Below are 16,913 nucleotides of genomic sequence, written 5' to 3'. Positions count from 1 at the left end.
AGGAACAGTTCAACATAAAATACTTTTACAACTCTTTATATCTAACTCTTTTGGAAAAGTGAAAAAATATTTCTTTTTGTACGTAGTAACATATACATAGGCTATTTTTACCCCAATTATGTTTAAGGTTATTGTGCAGACATTGAGAAATCCTATAAACTCTTTAGAAGAAACTTTTTAGCTAAAAAGAACACCTTTGCAAAACTTTTATTCGAAGGCAGTTATTAAGAATCTTCCATTTATCCCAAAAATGACACAAAAAGTAAAAAAAATAACAAGTTACTTAAAAATCCCAGACCCACCTTCTCATTCCGGTCGTTGACCTGCTGGATGTAGTCGAGGAGTACGTCCACCACCCTGGCAAGGAACTCGCGGGTTTGGGGGGCAGCATCCTCCCTGTACGGCAGGATCGCTGCGAACAAACAAACATGTTAAAATACGTTTTTAATAGTTAACCCTGCCACGTTCGACTCCGTCTCATTTTGCTGTAGGAAATTCTTAATAAAATTAGATAAAAATAATGCAACATTTTGTAAAAAATTTCGAGGTCTGTATCCGAAAAAAAATTAATTTTGTTTTTATATGTCGCTTATTAATAAATAATGTATATATTATTAATAAATAGTCGAAGTTTAAAAATTTCAATCAAGAATTGTTAAATGTTGAAGTTTGTTAGACAAAACATTTAAGTAATCTAAAGTTGAACATTTTCGAATGCCTGTCACTACAACTCTAAACTCTAAGCACTTAAAAACTGAAAAAAATATTTAAATCTTTAGATTTTTTACGATAAATTAATATCTTTAAACAGTTTTTTATTCTTTCTTGTAACTAATAAGGTGACCAGCACTGAAACAATTAAATATAAATATGGAAAATTCCTACGCTTATTTATTGTAATGTCAAAATACTTTTTTCGCTGAACCCCAAGCCAGTGGTTTTAATATTCGCGACCCTCATACAGACTGTCCAGGAATGCGTATGACTGTGGTGACCACGATTCTAGAATATTTTTAGGATATTTTCAAAACTGTAACTTTCTGGATGTCGAAATTATATGCATTAATGGTTTTTTTAATCAAACTATTATTTTATTAAGTATTAAATAATAATTGCGAAAATAGGCATTATAGTCAATTAAGACAAAAATATCTAGGTTCAATGCCCGTTAAGACAGTATATTTTTGAGCCCTGTGTGTATATATACTTGGCACCCACAATACAAATTCTAGTTCATAGCTGAATAGCTCACATAGTTTCATGAAATAAGTATGACATCATTGTACAATATAAGCCATTTTTCCCATAATATCTAATCCCGACCATCGTGTGGGTATTCTACTCGTGTCATATTGTACTGAGTTTTGCTCACAGATGTCTTTGATTTGTACCTCGAATTGCGTAGGGGACAACTCTATTGTACCCGTAACTGAAAAAGCACCTCAAACCCACCCTTATTCCACGAAAATTAAGGTCTAAGAACATACTACCAAACGCAAACATTTAGTTTCATAACAAAGCATAACAATTCGTTCTGATTTTCAATATAGGAACGACAATTTTATATTTGCAGTCATTTTTCTTTTTTGCTATTCAAAAATGACTCTTATTTTTTTATAAAAAAGGATTGATAAACAATTGTTAAAGTCATATTTATGTTGTATAGAAACCAAATCTGATATACCGTACACTAGATGGCGTGCTTTCCAATAATGTGTCTTAACATATTGGGATACGGAACTATGTAGAAAATGATGGGTTTTTTATAGGTTTGTTTATTTTAGTATTGTTGAATACTATTGTTCATTGATCAGTGCTTCCTTTACTTGCCCTTTTGACGTGAGATGAGGAATTAAAAATGAATCCCTTTTGACTTTTCAATCTTAATTTTCCCTTGGAGGAAATTAAAACTGGGTGCTATCTAGGCTTACAATGGGTCTGGATGGCTGTTTTTTATTTTGATTTGAAGAAATATTTCTTTGGTACATAATATTTCTATCTTTAATATTACTTCTTATATTAAAATATGTGAAATAGAATGTATTAATTACATAAAGAAAAAACTTAATTACTTACATTTTATAAAAAAATGACAAGAAGTAATTTAAAATATTTCTTAAAATATAACTTATGTACTGTGCTTCACTGGAAAATTGAACTGCAAAAAACAAAAAAATCTGTTTCAGATAAAGAAACATATTTGTTTTCGGAAAATAGTCAATATCATACCTATACATATGTTTTTCTATATTTTTGATTATTCCTACAAAATATAGTCGTTGAAATAATAATAGAGGAAAAACTGGACCGTACTCCGCCATGACGTTCCAGTGCATTTAAGTGTTATCTGTGCACACCAAATTGTATGCAAGTGACAGTACAGATAAATTAAACGAAATAAACATCTGGGGTCTGAAGCACCCCCGCCCGCATTAGAGGGTTGAAGTAGTTTAACTAACACTTACAATGAGTAATCTGCAGTGGAGGGTCGATTCTCATTGCAGTGTCATTTTTACAGCTTTATACATCAGATTCTTATACTCTACAAAGAACTCTTATACTTAGGAACTGTTTTAACCAAGTTGGTTAAAGAAGAGAGGCTATTTATTCGAGAATATAATATAACGAAAAACTTAGAAGTTTTGTACGTTTATACAGAGTTGGTGATCTGGCAAACAATGTTTTTTGTTGCATTTGGTTAGATTAAATGTGTCAGAGCAATAGGATTCCGTTTGGATCAACTTACGTGACACTATCACCAAACCTATTTCTTCCTTAACAATCTAATATATAAACTTCTCGTGTCACAGTTTTCGTTGCCATACTCCTCCGAAACGGCTTGACCGATTTTGATGAAATTTTTTGTGCTTATCCGGTATCTATGAGAATCGGCCAACATCTATTTTTCATCCCCCTAAATGTTAGGGGTAGTACAACCCTAATTTTTTTTTTATTTATATGGCAATACAACGTTTGCTGGGTCAGCTAGTTACCTTATAAGAATCTAGCAACGTGTCTATAGAGACGCTACAATTTAGTCCTCAAGAGTATCAACCCATATATGGCCGATCGTATGATAAGTTTTTACATTTTATTAAAAAAAAAACACCCAAAATATGATAAATTTCAAAATTTTAAATAAATTTTGACTAATTTTCTGTTAAACATTTTTCCCAGAATTTAATTAATGTTTTACGAAAACTTTTTATTAAAAATACTTCCATTCACACGAGGGGTCTCTCCGACCCTTGCGGAATGCTCGGAATTTCACTTAACCCACCCCTCGCCGATTAGCCACACTCGACGTGCTCGCTATTGGAAATAACAAACAAACAGCTGCATTTTAGTGTTAGATTAATACGTCAGTCTTTTTATCTCGATTTTTGTTTACTTTTTCTGAGAGCAATGCTGTTTTTAATTCTTATTTTTGTATTTTTTTTTAAATAAGACAAATTTTCAGATCTTAATATTGTCACAATTCGACCACTGTTATAATATAAACGCTACGGGAGCAATTTACAAACTATACTTATTGTTTAGATTAGATAACCTTTTTAATACATTTCTTCAGATAATTCTTAAAAATAAATACTTAGATATCATAACTCCTTTATCTTTGTTAAATAACGTTGCAATCTTATTTCGAACCTGACTTTCGATTTTTGAAGCTCCTCATATTTAAAACAAAAAATATTTTAATTTATATAGTACAAGTCTTCAATACGAGCTATAAACCCTAAATAATATCCAATAAAGCCAATGCTTGATTTTCCTAAAACTGTTAACACAAGTGTTTAATTTTTTAAATCAGAAAATCAAATGCTAATTTTCAAAGGGCTTGCTTCAAAATATACGGATTTTCGGCCAAATTTTAATCCCTAATTTTCCTTAGTTGGTATGTTATAGAAGGAATCTACTGTCCAAACTTCGTGTTTCTAGTTTTAATAGTTTAGGCTCTGCGTTGATCACTCAGTCAGTCCATAAGCATAAGTCTCTTCGTAAATATAGATAATAACTAGCTGACCCGGCAAACGTTGCGTTGCCATATAAATAAAAAATGTTAAGGGCGAACAACCCTTATCACTCAGCGGTATGAAAAATAGATAGTAGCCGATTCTCAGACCTACTGAATATGCATATAAAATTTGGTGAACATCGGTAAAGCCGTTTCAGAGGAGTACGGTAACTAATATTGTGACACGAGAATTTTATATATAAGATAAGGCAGGCATACATTGTATGATAAAAATAAGGGTGACAGTTTAAGAGTATGACGATGAATATCTTCAGATATTTTAACATCAGTGGACTTACAGCTATACTACTATAAACTTTATAATACTACAACAAAATAAATAGCTAGTAAGAAAATAATTAGCCTCTTAACCGTATATCACTCGGGTCGAAAAGACCCCGCAGTTTTATACGAGTATTAACCCTCCGATCGCCTGACGTAGTGAATCTCTCAGGATTGATAGAGCGGGTTCATAAGGATTTGGTTCAGGAAATAGATTTTTTTCCATCTTTTTGAAATGAACTTGGTTTCGGATGGCATGGAGTGTGTTATAATAGTTTAGTTTTATTATTTTATATGTGATTTATAATTTATAATAATTTAGAGTATTTAATTAACACCTCATAGATATATACTCGTAAATGTTTTTTAGTAAATAATAATAGTACATTATTAACCAAAGCCTACCTGCATACCTGGGAGATTTATAAAAAAAAATCTTAAAAGTATGTGAAGTCTACCAATACGCACTTGGCCAGCGCGGTGGACTATGGCCTAATCCTTCTCATTCTGAGAGGAGACCCGTGCCCAGCAGTGAGACAGTAATGGGTTGATGTTGATGATGATGATGATGATTGACCAAAGGGCTGGCGCTTACCTCGGGCAGCGAATTAGCTTAGCTATTCAGCGGGGTAATGTCGCCAGTGTTTTGGGAACTCTTCCGAAGGACAACAATTTGGGTGAAGCCTATTGAATTATAGTTCCTATTTTTATAAAGTTTTTATTTATGTGTAATATACTTACATTAATTTCATTTGAATAATATATACATTAATTTGATTTTATTTGCATAAAATGAAAATTTGTTTCAAAAATGAATTTATTTCTTGATGAAATTAAATACAAAAGTAGTCATACTTAAAACTTAATTTATTTGAGATCAAGGAAAACGTTATCTATCTGACACGTAAAAATTGTTGAAGGGCTTGCATATAATTTAAAAAAAGCCATAAAATTTCTTTCTTTATTTCAAAATACGGAAAATTCTACAAAATTCAAACTTTTAAACTAGCCATGAAAGCTATTAAGGGCTGGTTATAAAAAAGACCCTTAAAATAATCAAAGCCATTTTTTTCGAGTAATATTTTATACCAAACAGCCTCTCCACCTCTCCCATTAGGCCACGAGGCACAAATGAGGGATTCCGTTAAAACCCGGTCATTACCGCGCGGATCAACTTGTCCCGGCCATTGGTATTTATGACCCCCGGCATCTGAGGGTTACGTTGCGTTACTAAGGAGAATTTAGTATGGTTGGCGTAAATTGATTACTTCCCAAACATGAGAATGAAAATTGGAAAATTGCAAAAAAATATATATTGTTTTAAATTGTTTTCTTTTTATAATAATCAAGTAGCAAACATGCAGCCCATCTGATGGTACGAGGCTACTGCCGCCCGGACATCTATAATCAACCCTAGATAAGATTAGATTCCTACCTAAACTTATCCAAGGATGGATTGCTACCCCTGAGGACTAAGTTGGAACGCTTTGGAAAAGTATGTTTCCATTGCGACACCCTACAAAGCGGAACACACCAGCCCTTAACACTGCCGTTATTAGGCGGAAATAGGTGTGGTGGTGGTGCCGCCGGAGTCAATTCACAAAGGGTCCTAACTTCAAATAGGTGTGGCTGTGGTGACGGCGAACGACCCAAACACACACACACACACACAAACACACACACCCAGGATAGAACTAAATTCATCATTTGAATTTCTACTCCACCTGGATTGAATCCGAACCCTCTGCATGTTAAATAGATGCGATGTTACACCACGAGTGTCGTTTCGTTAAAAGGTTTTTTTTTATCTTTTTCGGTTTTTTTTAAAGTGCTTCCCTCTAGTGACGGGATACAAAACTTATCAATTAGCGCAGAACATGGGATCACTGGGCGCTAATCCACAACCCCTAATAGGGGTGCTTGGGGGTGAAACTTAATCCATTGAAATTACATCGGAATTCGTTTTAAGTTTCAGAAACAATGATTTACTGTTACTCGTAAAACGATTCAAAAAAGAATAATTATAGTTTAAAAAATAAAAACCATGCTAAAATGGCACAATTAAAATCGTTAATCCTGATTCCTGACGATCCTGATGAGGAGAATGGGATAATATTCTTAAAATCGTGTATTGTCATCGGTTCTTCATAACTGTTTAAAATTTCAAATTAATCGGACCGTTCAAAGTAGGTAAAATCGAGTTCAAAGATCCGTTACATACATACAGGTCAAGCTAATAAAAGCGTGGTAAAAACAAGTACTTATTGCAATCTTCTCAGAAAATCATTTTATGTCATGCCATAGGGGTGAAAAAAAAATAATCGATCATACAGCGTCCGCCTTACTGGAATTAGAATGACGTCATTAAACGGCAATGCTTGATTAGAGTAACATTGTCATCCAAACCATGATTACGCTAAATTTCAGCTACATTGATTGAGGTTAACTTCTTTCAAATCTAAATATATATACCTAACTCAAAGGTGACTGACTGACATAGTGATCTATCAACGCACAGCCCAAACCACTGGACGGAACGGGCTGAAATTTGGCATGCAGGTAGATGTTATGATGTAGGCATCCGCTAAGAAAGGATTTTGATCAATTCTACCCCCAAGGGGATATAATAGAGGATGAAAATATTACTTCGTAACGCGAGCGAAGCCGCGGACAAAAGCTCGTTCAAGTATATAAAAACGGTAACGAAAAAAACAATATTTGGGAAAACACTGCTACACATACAGATATACTTATAAAAATAATGTATGATTTATGCGCAGTTATAAAAACACGATGGTACATGAAAAATGCAATTTATTTCGGGATTACATATAATCTTCCCTCCTCTTCCCATAGACAATTCACTTTTTATTTAGCTTTATAGAGTGGAAAATGGCGGCTATTTGTCTCTGGTAATGCTGGGGTTTGTGGTTTACAATTTATTTCAAATGACTGTGATTATGGAAGTATATTTTGTGTGTTACAATAAATATTATAGTACAATTCCCTGAGGACTAAGTTGACGACTGATTTTTAGTACCTACATTACTTTTAAGAAGGGATTTTTTGTCCCAATGCTGGGCACAAAGAATACGGATCTCTCATTAAGGAGTATTAGTCCGCTTGATGGTAAGTGGCTACCGCCGCCTATAGACCTCTGTAATCAACCCCAGATAGGATTACATTCCTACGTGAGGTTGGCCACAGATGCGTTGGTACCCCTGAGGACTAGGTTAGAACACCCGGGATTAGTATGTCTCCTTTATCACACAGCACTAGATGTGGCGGTGTACCTCTGGAGTCGAATCACAAAGGGTTCTACCATATTCTTTAGAGCCATGGGCGTATATAAAAGGGGAAAGGGTATTATGGGTCCTGATACCTCCTTGTCCCTGTAGTTCCGGGACTAGAATAGGGCTACGGTATCCCCTGCCTGTCGTAGGAGGCGACTAAAAGGGGGCTTCCGGGGTTGCGGACGGCAAGAGTGGGAGCTCGAACCGTCCAGCAAGCGACCCCGGGAAGGACGGCGATATGTGTGGTCGCATACCGTCATAAACACTACATGGTGTGGGAGGAGCGAAAACTGCTCCCCCAGGGTAGAGCCCGTTGGGCATCGCGCTTGGAGGGCTCCGGTTGTGTTCCGTTGGAGATCCCGGAGTTCTCCAACAAGCGTTGAGGTCGGCCACCGGGGGGGTTATAGTGCGGTAAAAATCCCACATAACCCGGCGTCGCTCCCACGTCGTCGGGTACCTTTTGAAGGTTTCCCCCTCGAGAAAAAAAAAAAGAGGGTCCTGATACCTCCTTAGTATAACAGCAAAATAACGTAAGACAACCGGTATTTACCAACAAAAACGTAAGATCTGCTTCACGCTAGAACCAGTTCTGTCTATGGTATCCGTTCAAGCATATTGATTCTCCTATTTTTCAAAATTAATGATACTATAAAAATCGTTCAATTCACACCGTTAAAAGCACTTGCCGCAATCATTAATTAGTAACACTCACTTGTGACAGTTTAAAGTGTCTGTGATTAATTATTCCGTTAATGGATTTACCAAATTGGCTGGGGTGACTTTTGCAGTTCGAAAATTGATAAATAAAGATTTATTTCACCATAATACTTCATTAATATCAAATTGAAGGTAAATCTTGTGATTTTTTTTATAATATAGGAATAGCAGACGAGCATGCAGTCCAACTGATGGTAAGTGGCTACTGCCGGCCTTGGACATCTGTAATCAGCCCCAGATAGGATTAGATAGGTACTCCTACCTGAGGTCGGTCACAGATGCGCCGCTACCCCTGAGGACTAAGCTGGAACGCCTCAGAAAAGTATGTCTCCCTTACCACACCCTTCAAACCAGAACACAACAGCGCTTAACACTGCTTTTATTAGGCAGAAACAGGTGTAGCGATGGTGCCGCCGGAGTCGAACCACAAATGGTTCTACCACCTTCAATCTTGTGATTTGACTCTAGCGGCACCAGCGCCACATCTATTTCTGCCTACTAAGAACTGTGAGAAATATATCAAATGATTTAATTATACTTAGTATTATTTTAATTAATTATTTTTTGTTATTTTCATTGTGTTGTGTGTTATTTTTATAATAATAAGTGCTCATTTATATAGTTACTATACTGGCTGTATGCGTTACACGATTGCATGCATTAGCATAAAAAATAAAAAGAACGTTCTTGACGTTAGAGTTGTATTTTGCGCGGGAATAATAAAAGTTGTAAATTGGATCACGAAATAGTTTTATTTTATTACAACAGTGTTAAGCGCTGCTGTGTTCATGTTTGTTTTCTGATAAAGGCGATATACTTATATGAGGTATATTTAGTCCTTAGGGGAAGCAACGCATCTATGGCCGACCTCAGGTAGGATATTAATTTTATCTGGGATGACTACATGTTTCGACGGGCAGCAATAGTCACTTATCAGAGGCATACATATAGTGGCGTAGAAAACCTTAGAATGGTCCTGTATCAAAATTTGTTAGACCTTGCCAAAGTTATAATTCATATATAAACAAATTATCTAAAATTTAGTATTTCAGCCATAAAAGAATTGATTTGATTTTTTGTGGTTTGTGGAAATGAATTGATTTTTTGTGGTTTAAAAGATAAAGCAAAAAACGCCGAAAAATATCGATTTCTTGTATAACGAGCCCCATTTATTTAAAAAAATAGTATTTGTTGTTATAGTGCCCACCATTATACATATTCTGTGGTATTTTCAAGTGTCTATCTATTACGGTTCAGGAGAGGAACCCTGTGACAGACGGACAGATAGCGGATGCTTAGTAATCAGGTTCCGTTTTTACCCTTTGGGTACGGGACCCTAAAACGACTGTTATATCAATGGTTTAATATTACAAGCCCGATAAAGTCACCCATAAAGCTGGTTTCTTATCTCACCATCCGGTAGAGGGCGTAAAAAGGAAATTACGTTGTAAAAGGAAACTTGCTAATCTATCTACCATCCAAACCATGAAACGTTGCTACCGCCCGACATTAATAATCAATCCCTGTATTATTAAGTTATCTGATAGTGTCGCTTATAAGGATCAAAGTCTGCAAAGTATTAAAAACTTTTTTTTAAATTTTTTTTCAACTTTCTTATAGTAATAATTTATATATTTTTTAAATAATCAGTCTAGTCAGATAATTTTACCCACTCGCGATATAATTTTAAAACATATTAACATTAATATAAAATAGGTTTTATCCATTCCCTCAATCGGATTACACAATGTAAGTATGTGTTCCTTACCACACCTAACAAACCAGAAGACAATTGTGTTTAACTCTGTTATTTGGTAAAATATGTGCGGCAGTACTTCGGAGCAGTAATAGCCTAGTGGTTAAGAAACTCGGTCTTTGATCGAGAGGTCCGAGATTCAAGTCCCAGGCTACCCCCCCTCTGATTTTTATATGCGTAGTAGAAATTAATCACCACTTGCTTAAACGGTGAAGGACAACATCGTGAAAAAACCTGCGTATCTGAGAAATCTTAAAAAAGAGAAAAAGTTTTCAAAGGTATGTGAAGTCTACCAATACGCACTTGGCCAGCGCGGTGGAGTATGGCCTAATCCTTCTCATTCTGAGAGGAGACCCGTGCCCAGCAGTGGGACAGTAATGGGTTGATGATGATAATGTGTGGCGTAGTTGCCTCGCAGTCAAGCCTTGAAGAGTTTTTCTACCTTAAAATTATTTTATTTAGGGGATTTATTACTGATGTCATTGGTAGCTTCGTTCAATGCAGGTGGCCAGTAATTACGCTTTTTCTATGACAGTAAAAAAACTTACCTGTAATTGCATCGTTAAAGATGTTTCATGTCTCCTTTAGGCAATATCCAGCTGGTTTTTGTGTGATGGTAAAAGGCTTCTGCCCTAAGACATCGTAAGCAACCCTAAATAAAAGAGTCCTAGCCAACGTCGGTCACAGATGTGATTCTACTCCTGAGGACTAAGTTGGAAAGCCTCGGATAAGTATGTCTCCCTTACAATCACACCCTTCGAACTAGAACACAGTTGCATTTTTGACCACGTACGTGCAAACGTGTGGAATAAACTTCCTCCTGAGGTATTCCCTCAGGACTATGACATGGGGCTCTTCAAGAGGGGTGTAAAAAGAGCTCTCCTTCAAAGCCGGCGATGCATTGGCGACTCCTCTGGTGTTGCAAATGTTCATAGGCGACGGTGACTGCTTTCCATCAGGTAGCCCGTATGCCTTATCGTTAGGTTAAATATTAAAAAGAAGATACGGTTGTTTTTATGATTAGAGATTATAAAAAATGAATACTCACAATCATAGTAAAGATTAGCGACGCTGGAAGTAAGCTTGGGAGTGCCTTGCCCTGAGAGAGACGCCATCCTTTCGCCCTGTGAAAGAAAGAGACATAAAATAAAGTTTTTCTTACATATGAGTACTTTTATAAAAAGCTTTAAGGAAAAGACAAAGCGCATTTAAAAGAATCAGGTTTTTTAATTTGAATTTTGGGCGTGGCCAATGTGTGTTACATAACATCGTAGAGGGTTTCGTAGCAATGCTACGGCGTAGCATTTGTGTAGAACGTAGGATTTATTTAATTATTAAAATGTTAATAATTTAAATTAGGATTTTGTAAGGATTTATTTCGTCTCGCTTAGTAATAGATTTATTTTAATTAAATATGATCTTAAAATATTTTCCAAAATATTATAACAATTGATTACGTAAGACAAAGTTCAATCGTATACTACTTTACAAAAAAGCTAATAAAAATAATTAATAATAAAACACAAAGCATTCAATAAAAAAGTAGAAATCAATACGTAATGAATCGTGCAACAGAACAAAGGATTCGTGGACAAGATGGCGTCGCAGCGGAAAATCAATATGGCGGCCAAGATGGCGATAGAAAATGGCGGTGAACGAACCAGCTGGATGTGCTCAGCTATTTGCTTGCAGTACGAAAAAAAGCCGTCCAAACTCAGCTTTGACATTTTCAACTTCTATTTCCTTATTTTATTCTGGAAACAGAAAAAAAATAATTAATTTTTCGTATTTTTTTTTATTTAAAACGGCTGTCAATTTCTGTCATTTACTTTTTTCTTTATCTGTGCACGCTTAGAAAGGATTCCACACATTTTTATTTTTAATGAGACAATGGTTATGCAGTTAGTGCGCAGTCGCACTGCGCTTTCTAGAAAATCTATACCAAAAGGTCAAAAGGTCGTGCTCTATAAAACATAATCAATAAATTTAATACGAATGAAAACGAAAAATCTACAAAAATACATTCTAGAATGGCCAAAAAGACAAAATACATACCTTTCTGGAACTGGTTGTTGTGAAAAAAATAAAATGACGTCAATCACTACTTGTAGGATATATTTTTCGTCGAGAAAAATATTATTACGTGGCAAAAGGGATCGTTGATAAAGACTCTATGGGCGTTGTAACCGCGGGTGGAACCTCTATTATCTGTGACTCTCATAAATGATGAAAGGTCTAGATTTTCTACAGAAGCCAGCTGTCCAGCTGAAACGAGGTCTGGAGGTAGACTGAGGGTTCCAGGCGCTGGGTAAGGCTTCAGGGGTGGCGCATGCGCGTTCAAAAGGTTACAGGGTGGGGGGGATTCAGCCCGTGGGTGGTAGTCAATAACTAAATAAGGTCACCCCTTCCACCGACCGTAGGAACCATAATGTTCGCTTCAATTTTATGTATAAAAACATAAAATTAGATTGTATGTCTGTGATTTAAAATTACTGCCTTTTCTAAATTCACTTTTATTTGTTTAAAAACAAAACAGAATGTTATTTTTTTTTAATTTCTTGATTGTCTATGATTGCAGATTAAAGTTATAACTGCTTAGACAATTCTTACGCAGAGATTGGTAACTTCACAGAAATATGTCACCATAATTGCGATCCCACTGTTGGGCACGGGTGTTCTGATGAGTGTGAAATGATGAACGAGGGTTTTTTTATAATATAGGAGTAGCAGACGAGCATGCAGTCCACCTAATGGTAAGTGGCTACTGCCGCCCATGGACATCTGTAATCAACTCCAGATATGATTAGATATTCGTAGCTGAGGTCGGCCACAGATGCGCCGGTACTTAGCTTGAACGCCTCGGATAAGTATGTCTCCCTTACCACACCCTTTAAACCAGAACACAGTAGTGCCTAACACTGCTGTTATTAGGTAGAAATAGCTGTGGCGGTGGTGTCGCCGGAGTCGAACCACAAAGGGTTCTACCACCTTTAATTAGAACATTAGGCTTAGACTATACTCTACCTGGTCTGGATTGTAAGAAATCACATTTTTCAGATTTTTTTTTTCCATATCTCTCAGGCATGTAGGCTTAAAATTATTTGTTCTTTAATCTTAAAGTTTGTAACTACCAATCCTAATGGAACATGCCTCCGACCTCCACTCACTTGTGAAGAAAGATGCCCAGCACTGGGAAATAAAGAGTAAAAGCCGTATACACTATTTAGGGTACTTTATATTGAAAACTCAATTATTAAATCATCCATTTAATATACTGCTCGTAAGCATAGCCGCAGGCGAACCTTGTATATTGTACGGCTGGTTTTAGATCTGAATTATAGATTTTAGATATACGTAAGATCGAGCAATACGAAATTGGTATTGCATGTTACTTGAAATTTTAATGTCACCTACAGATACATTTGATTATACTCGATATTCGAATTCGATTAAAAATTCGATAATTTAATTTTGAAAACTTGATCACTCATATTGTGTTTAGAGATTGAGAGACCTCTACCTAATAACAGCAGTGTTAAGCGCTGCTGTGTTCTGGTTTGAAGGGTGTGGTAAGGGAGACATACTTTTCCGAGGCGTTCCAACTTAGTCCTCAGGGATATCGGCGCATCTGTGGCTGACCTCAGGTAGGAATTAATCCTATCTGGGGTTGATTAAAGATTTTCATAGTCAGCAGTAACCACTTCTCATCAAGTGGACTGCACGCTTGTCTGCTACTCTTATATTATAAAAAAATATCCTTCAAACCAGACTACAGCAGCGCTTAACACTAGTGTTATTAAGCAGTAATAGGCGTGGCGGTGGTGCCGCCGGAATCGAACAAAAGGTTCTACCACCTATAATCGACCAAGTCGCTCTCGGCCACCGCGGTGGAATATGCCCCAACAGTAATTAATTATTGTTACAGACATATCACACTGATTCATGTACAAATCACATAATTGTTGATTATTATTAATTTACGTCACTTATTAAATACTTTTTCTATTTTTATATTTTTGGAAGATTCAATCTTGCTTTGTGTTATGAATTGTCAACCGATTTTTGCAATGTCTTTTATAATGGAGATGTGATAAATTAGTGAATAAAGATGATTATGTAAATGGTGATGATGATAGAAGAATATATTATATTTCTGGAATCCATTCTGAGCATTTTCATACTATAATGTAGAAGTACAAGTCACTCGTAGGCGGTTGTGTGGGTGTTTCATACTCCCACACAACTTGACCTAATATTTAAATTGACCCCTGCCTTTTGCAAATGTCAGTGCTTACGTCATGAACTTTGCCATTTCTGGTTCTTGCGTAGGAGGCTAGGTATTACTCAATTGAGGTTCAAAAAGGCTTTCATTAGCCTACTCTCCTCTAATGTAGTTGTTAAACTCGCCCATGCTGCGTTGTGTCAACCCATTACTGTCCCATTAGTAGATTTGTTGTAGATCAATCGCCTGCTTTTACAGATGCCTGATTTTGACATATTTCATTACAACCTTACAAGATTTATAATTGTATGTAAAGTATTCTTGAGTTCATGTAATGTTTTAGGTTAAGCCTGTTAATTACATGTTACATGTTATGTTATAAATAAATAAATCAATTTGCATATTTTTAAGAACTTTTTTAACATGCCTTTATTAGCTTGGGTTGTACGTTTGTATGTATGTATGTACGTAACAGTAATGGAATCTTTGAGCCCGATTTCTATCCACTTTAAACGTTCAGTTTAATTCAAAATTTTGAAGAATTATCAAAAACCGATGACAATACACGATTTTAATAATTTTGTACCATTGTACTTATCAACCTCCTCAGGATTAATGATTTTCGAGGCGAGATTTTTCAAGCACCTTCAGCAAAGTTCATCGCAAGTTTAGATTGCAAATAATTATTGCTGTTTAGTTTCAATAGGCGTAACTGTTATAACGTGTTTTTTAGTTTTTTGAACTATAATTATTTTATGGACGTTTCCCCTAACGTCAAAAATTTAAGATGTGTTCTTTAAATAATTGGCTAAGTGCGAATCGAACTCGCATGTGAAGGGTTCCGTGTCATCAAATTTTCTTTTATTTTTTGTTTTTAGTATTTATCATCATAGCAGCTATAGAACATAATTATATTTCTTCATTGAACTGCCAACATGTTATGGTTTAATATACAGGGTGAATTTTTCAAATAGGCCGTCAGGGCCAAATCCGAAACTATAAGGATTAGTGAAAAATGCTGAAAGGAGTTACGAGGCCGATTTTGATGAAAACTAAAACTGCATTATTAATTTTCAAAATGTCTTTTTCCGGCAATCGAACGAGTTCATTTTGTAGAAAAATAAATACATACGATACACTATCAAGGCGAAGTCTATTTTGAAGGTGGTAGAACCCTTAGTGGTTCGACTCTGGTGGCACCACCGCCACACCTATTTCTAATTTTATAGATATATATTTTATAATATTTTCTAATTCCTAATAACAGCAGTGTTCCGGTTTGAAGGGTGTGGTAAGGGAGGCAGACTTTTCCGAGACGTTCCAGCTTAGTCCTCAGGGGTAGCGGCGCATCTGTGGCCAACCTCAGGTAGGAATATCTAATCCTATCTGGGGTTGATTACAGATGTCCATGGGCGACAGTAGCCACTTACCATCAGGTGGACTGTATGCTCGTCTGCTACACCTATATGTAATTTTAGTAAGTAAAATTTATGTCATTTATGAATTTCTGTACCCTTACCATGAGTTTTCAAAACATCCCACAATTTTACGTTTTCTTTACTCAATCCATTATTCTGTTCCATTTGGTTCAGTAGACTGAGTAAACGTAACAATAAGTAATGTTCGCAAAAAAGAGAGACAAAACATAAAGCGCCATTTTCACAATTTAGACATTTAATGTTACGTAACTGACACTATAGTTCTAATACAATCCGCTAGGGGCGCTGATTGGAAATTGTATGGGCAAATACCAAAACAGTCATGTTTGTCAAAACGTAAAAACTCATGGTAAGGGTACAAGAATTTATAATAGTAAAAGTAACCACATAAATAGAATCAAAATGTTCTGAAAATCGCTACAAATGTTGCTATACCAGTAATCATTTTCTTATTATTTTTAACAAAAGCTTCGACGAATGTTAATCGCAATTCTGCCCCAGAAACTAAGTAGGTCAATCCCTTTGTTATCTGACATTACAAATACCTTTTGTTCTCGTTACAATACCTAGCAATTATGTAGAACTCTATTTTTAACTTATTTTAGAGATACGAACAATTTCAGTAAGAATATTTAGAAAGGTCATGTTGGTTTATGGTCATAAAATTTCGTTAGAACTGTTCTAGTCTGAAGGCACCATCGCCACACCTATTTCTGCCTAATAACAGCAGTGTAAAGCGCTGCTGTGTTTTAGTTTGAAGGGTGTAAGGTGTATCCCAAGCATAATCCTTTAGTGGGAGCAAAATATCTGTAGCCAACCTCAGGTAGGATTCTAATTTTATCTGGGGTTGATTATAGGTGTCCAAGGCTGGCAGCAGCCACCTACTATCAAATAGACAGCAAGATCATTTGCATAAAAGAAATCAATATTTTAAAAAAGCCTCAATATTATTAAAAAGAACCGTCACATATTTCTACCCTATAGCAAATATTTCTTATTTTAAGTGTATAAATAAGTCCTTACTAAGGTATATTTTAAGACAATGTGATTGATGTCAAATCTACCCAATTTCTATTTTTTTTTCTTTGTAATTATAATGAAGTTGGTTGTAGTATTTGATATTGTTTATTTCTGCAGTAATTAATATAAGAATTTGATATTATATTGTAAAAATCAGTCGCAGTGTTGT

General features: G+C 35.6%; 1 protein-coding gene across 1 annotated transcript in view; it reads right to left on the bottom strand.

The window, feature by feature from the left end:
* Gad1 (glutamate decarboxylase) overlaps positions 1–12,335 on the bottom strand; it is a 36,561-nt gene extending 24,226 nt beyond the window's left edge. The window contains exons 1-4 of the mRNA XM_073081285.1: positions 12,119–12,335; positions 11,725–11,817; positions 11,112–11,187; positions 303–412 (exon numbers count right to left, since the gene is read on the bottom strand). Coding sequence (XP_072937386.1) covers positions 303–412; positions 11,112–11,187; positions 11,725–11,790 — 252 coding nt within the window. The 5' untranslated portion in view covers positions 11,791–11,817; positions 12,119–12,335. The remainder of the gene's footprint in view (positions 1–302; positions 413–11,111; positions 11,188–11,724; positions 11,818–12,118) is intronic.
* Between the last annotated feature and the right edge of the window lie 4,578 nt (positions 12,336–16,913).

The sequence above is a fragment of the Epargyreus clarus genome, unplaced genomic scaffold, assembly GCF_041222505.1.
Source record: "Epargyreus clarus isolate Ecla_fem2 unplaced genomic scaffold, WU_Ecla_fem_2.2 ptg000016l, whole genome shotgun sequence".
NCBI lineage: Eukaryota > Metazoa > Arthropoda > Insecta > Lepidoptera > Hesperiidae > Epargyreus > Epargyreus clarus.
The sequence above is the reverse complement of the archived record's forward strand: the minus strand, read 5'-3'. Positions and strand labels throughout refer to the sequence as shown.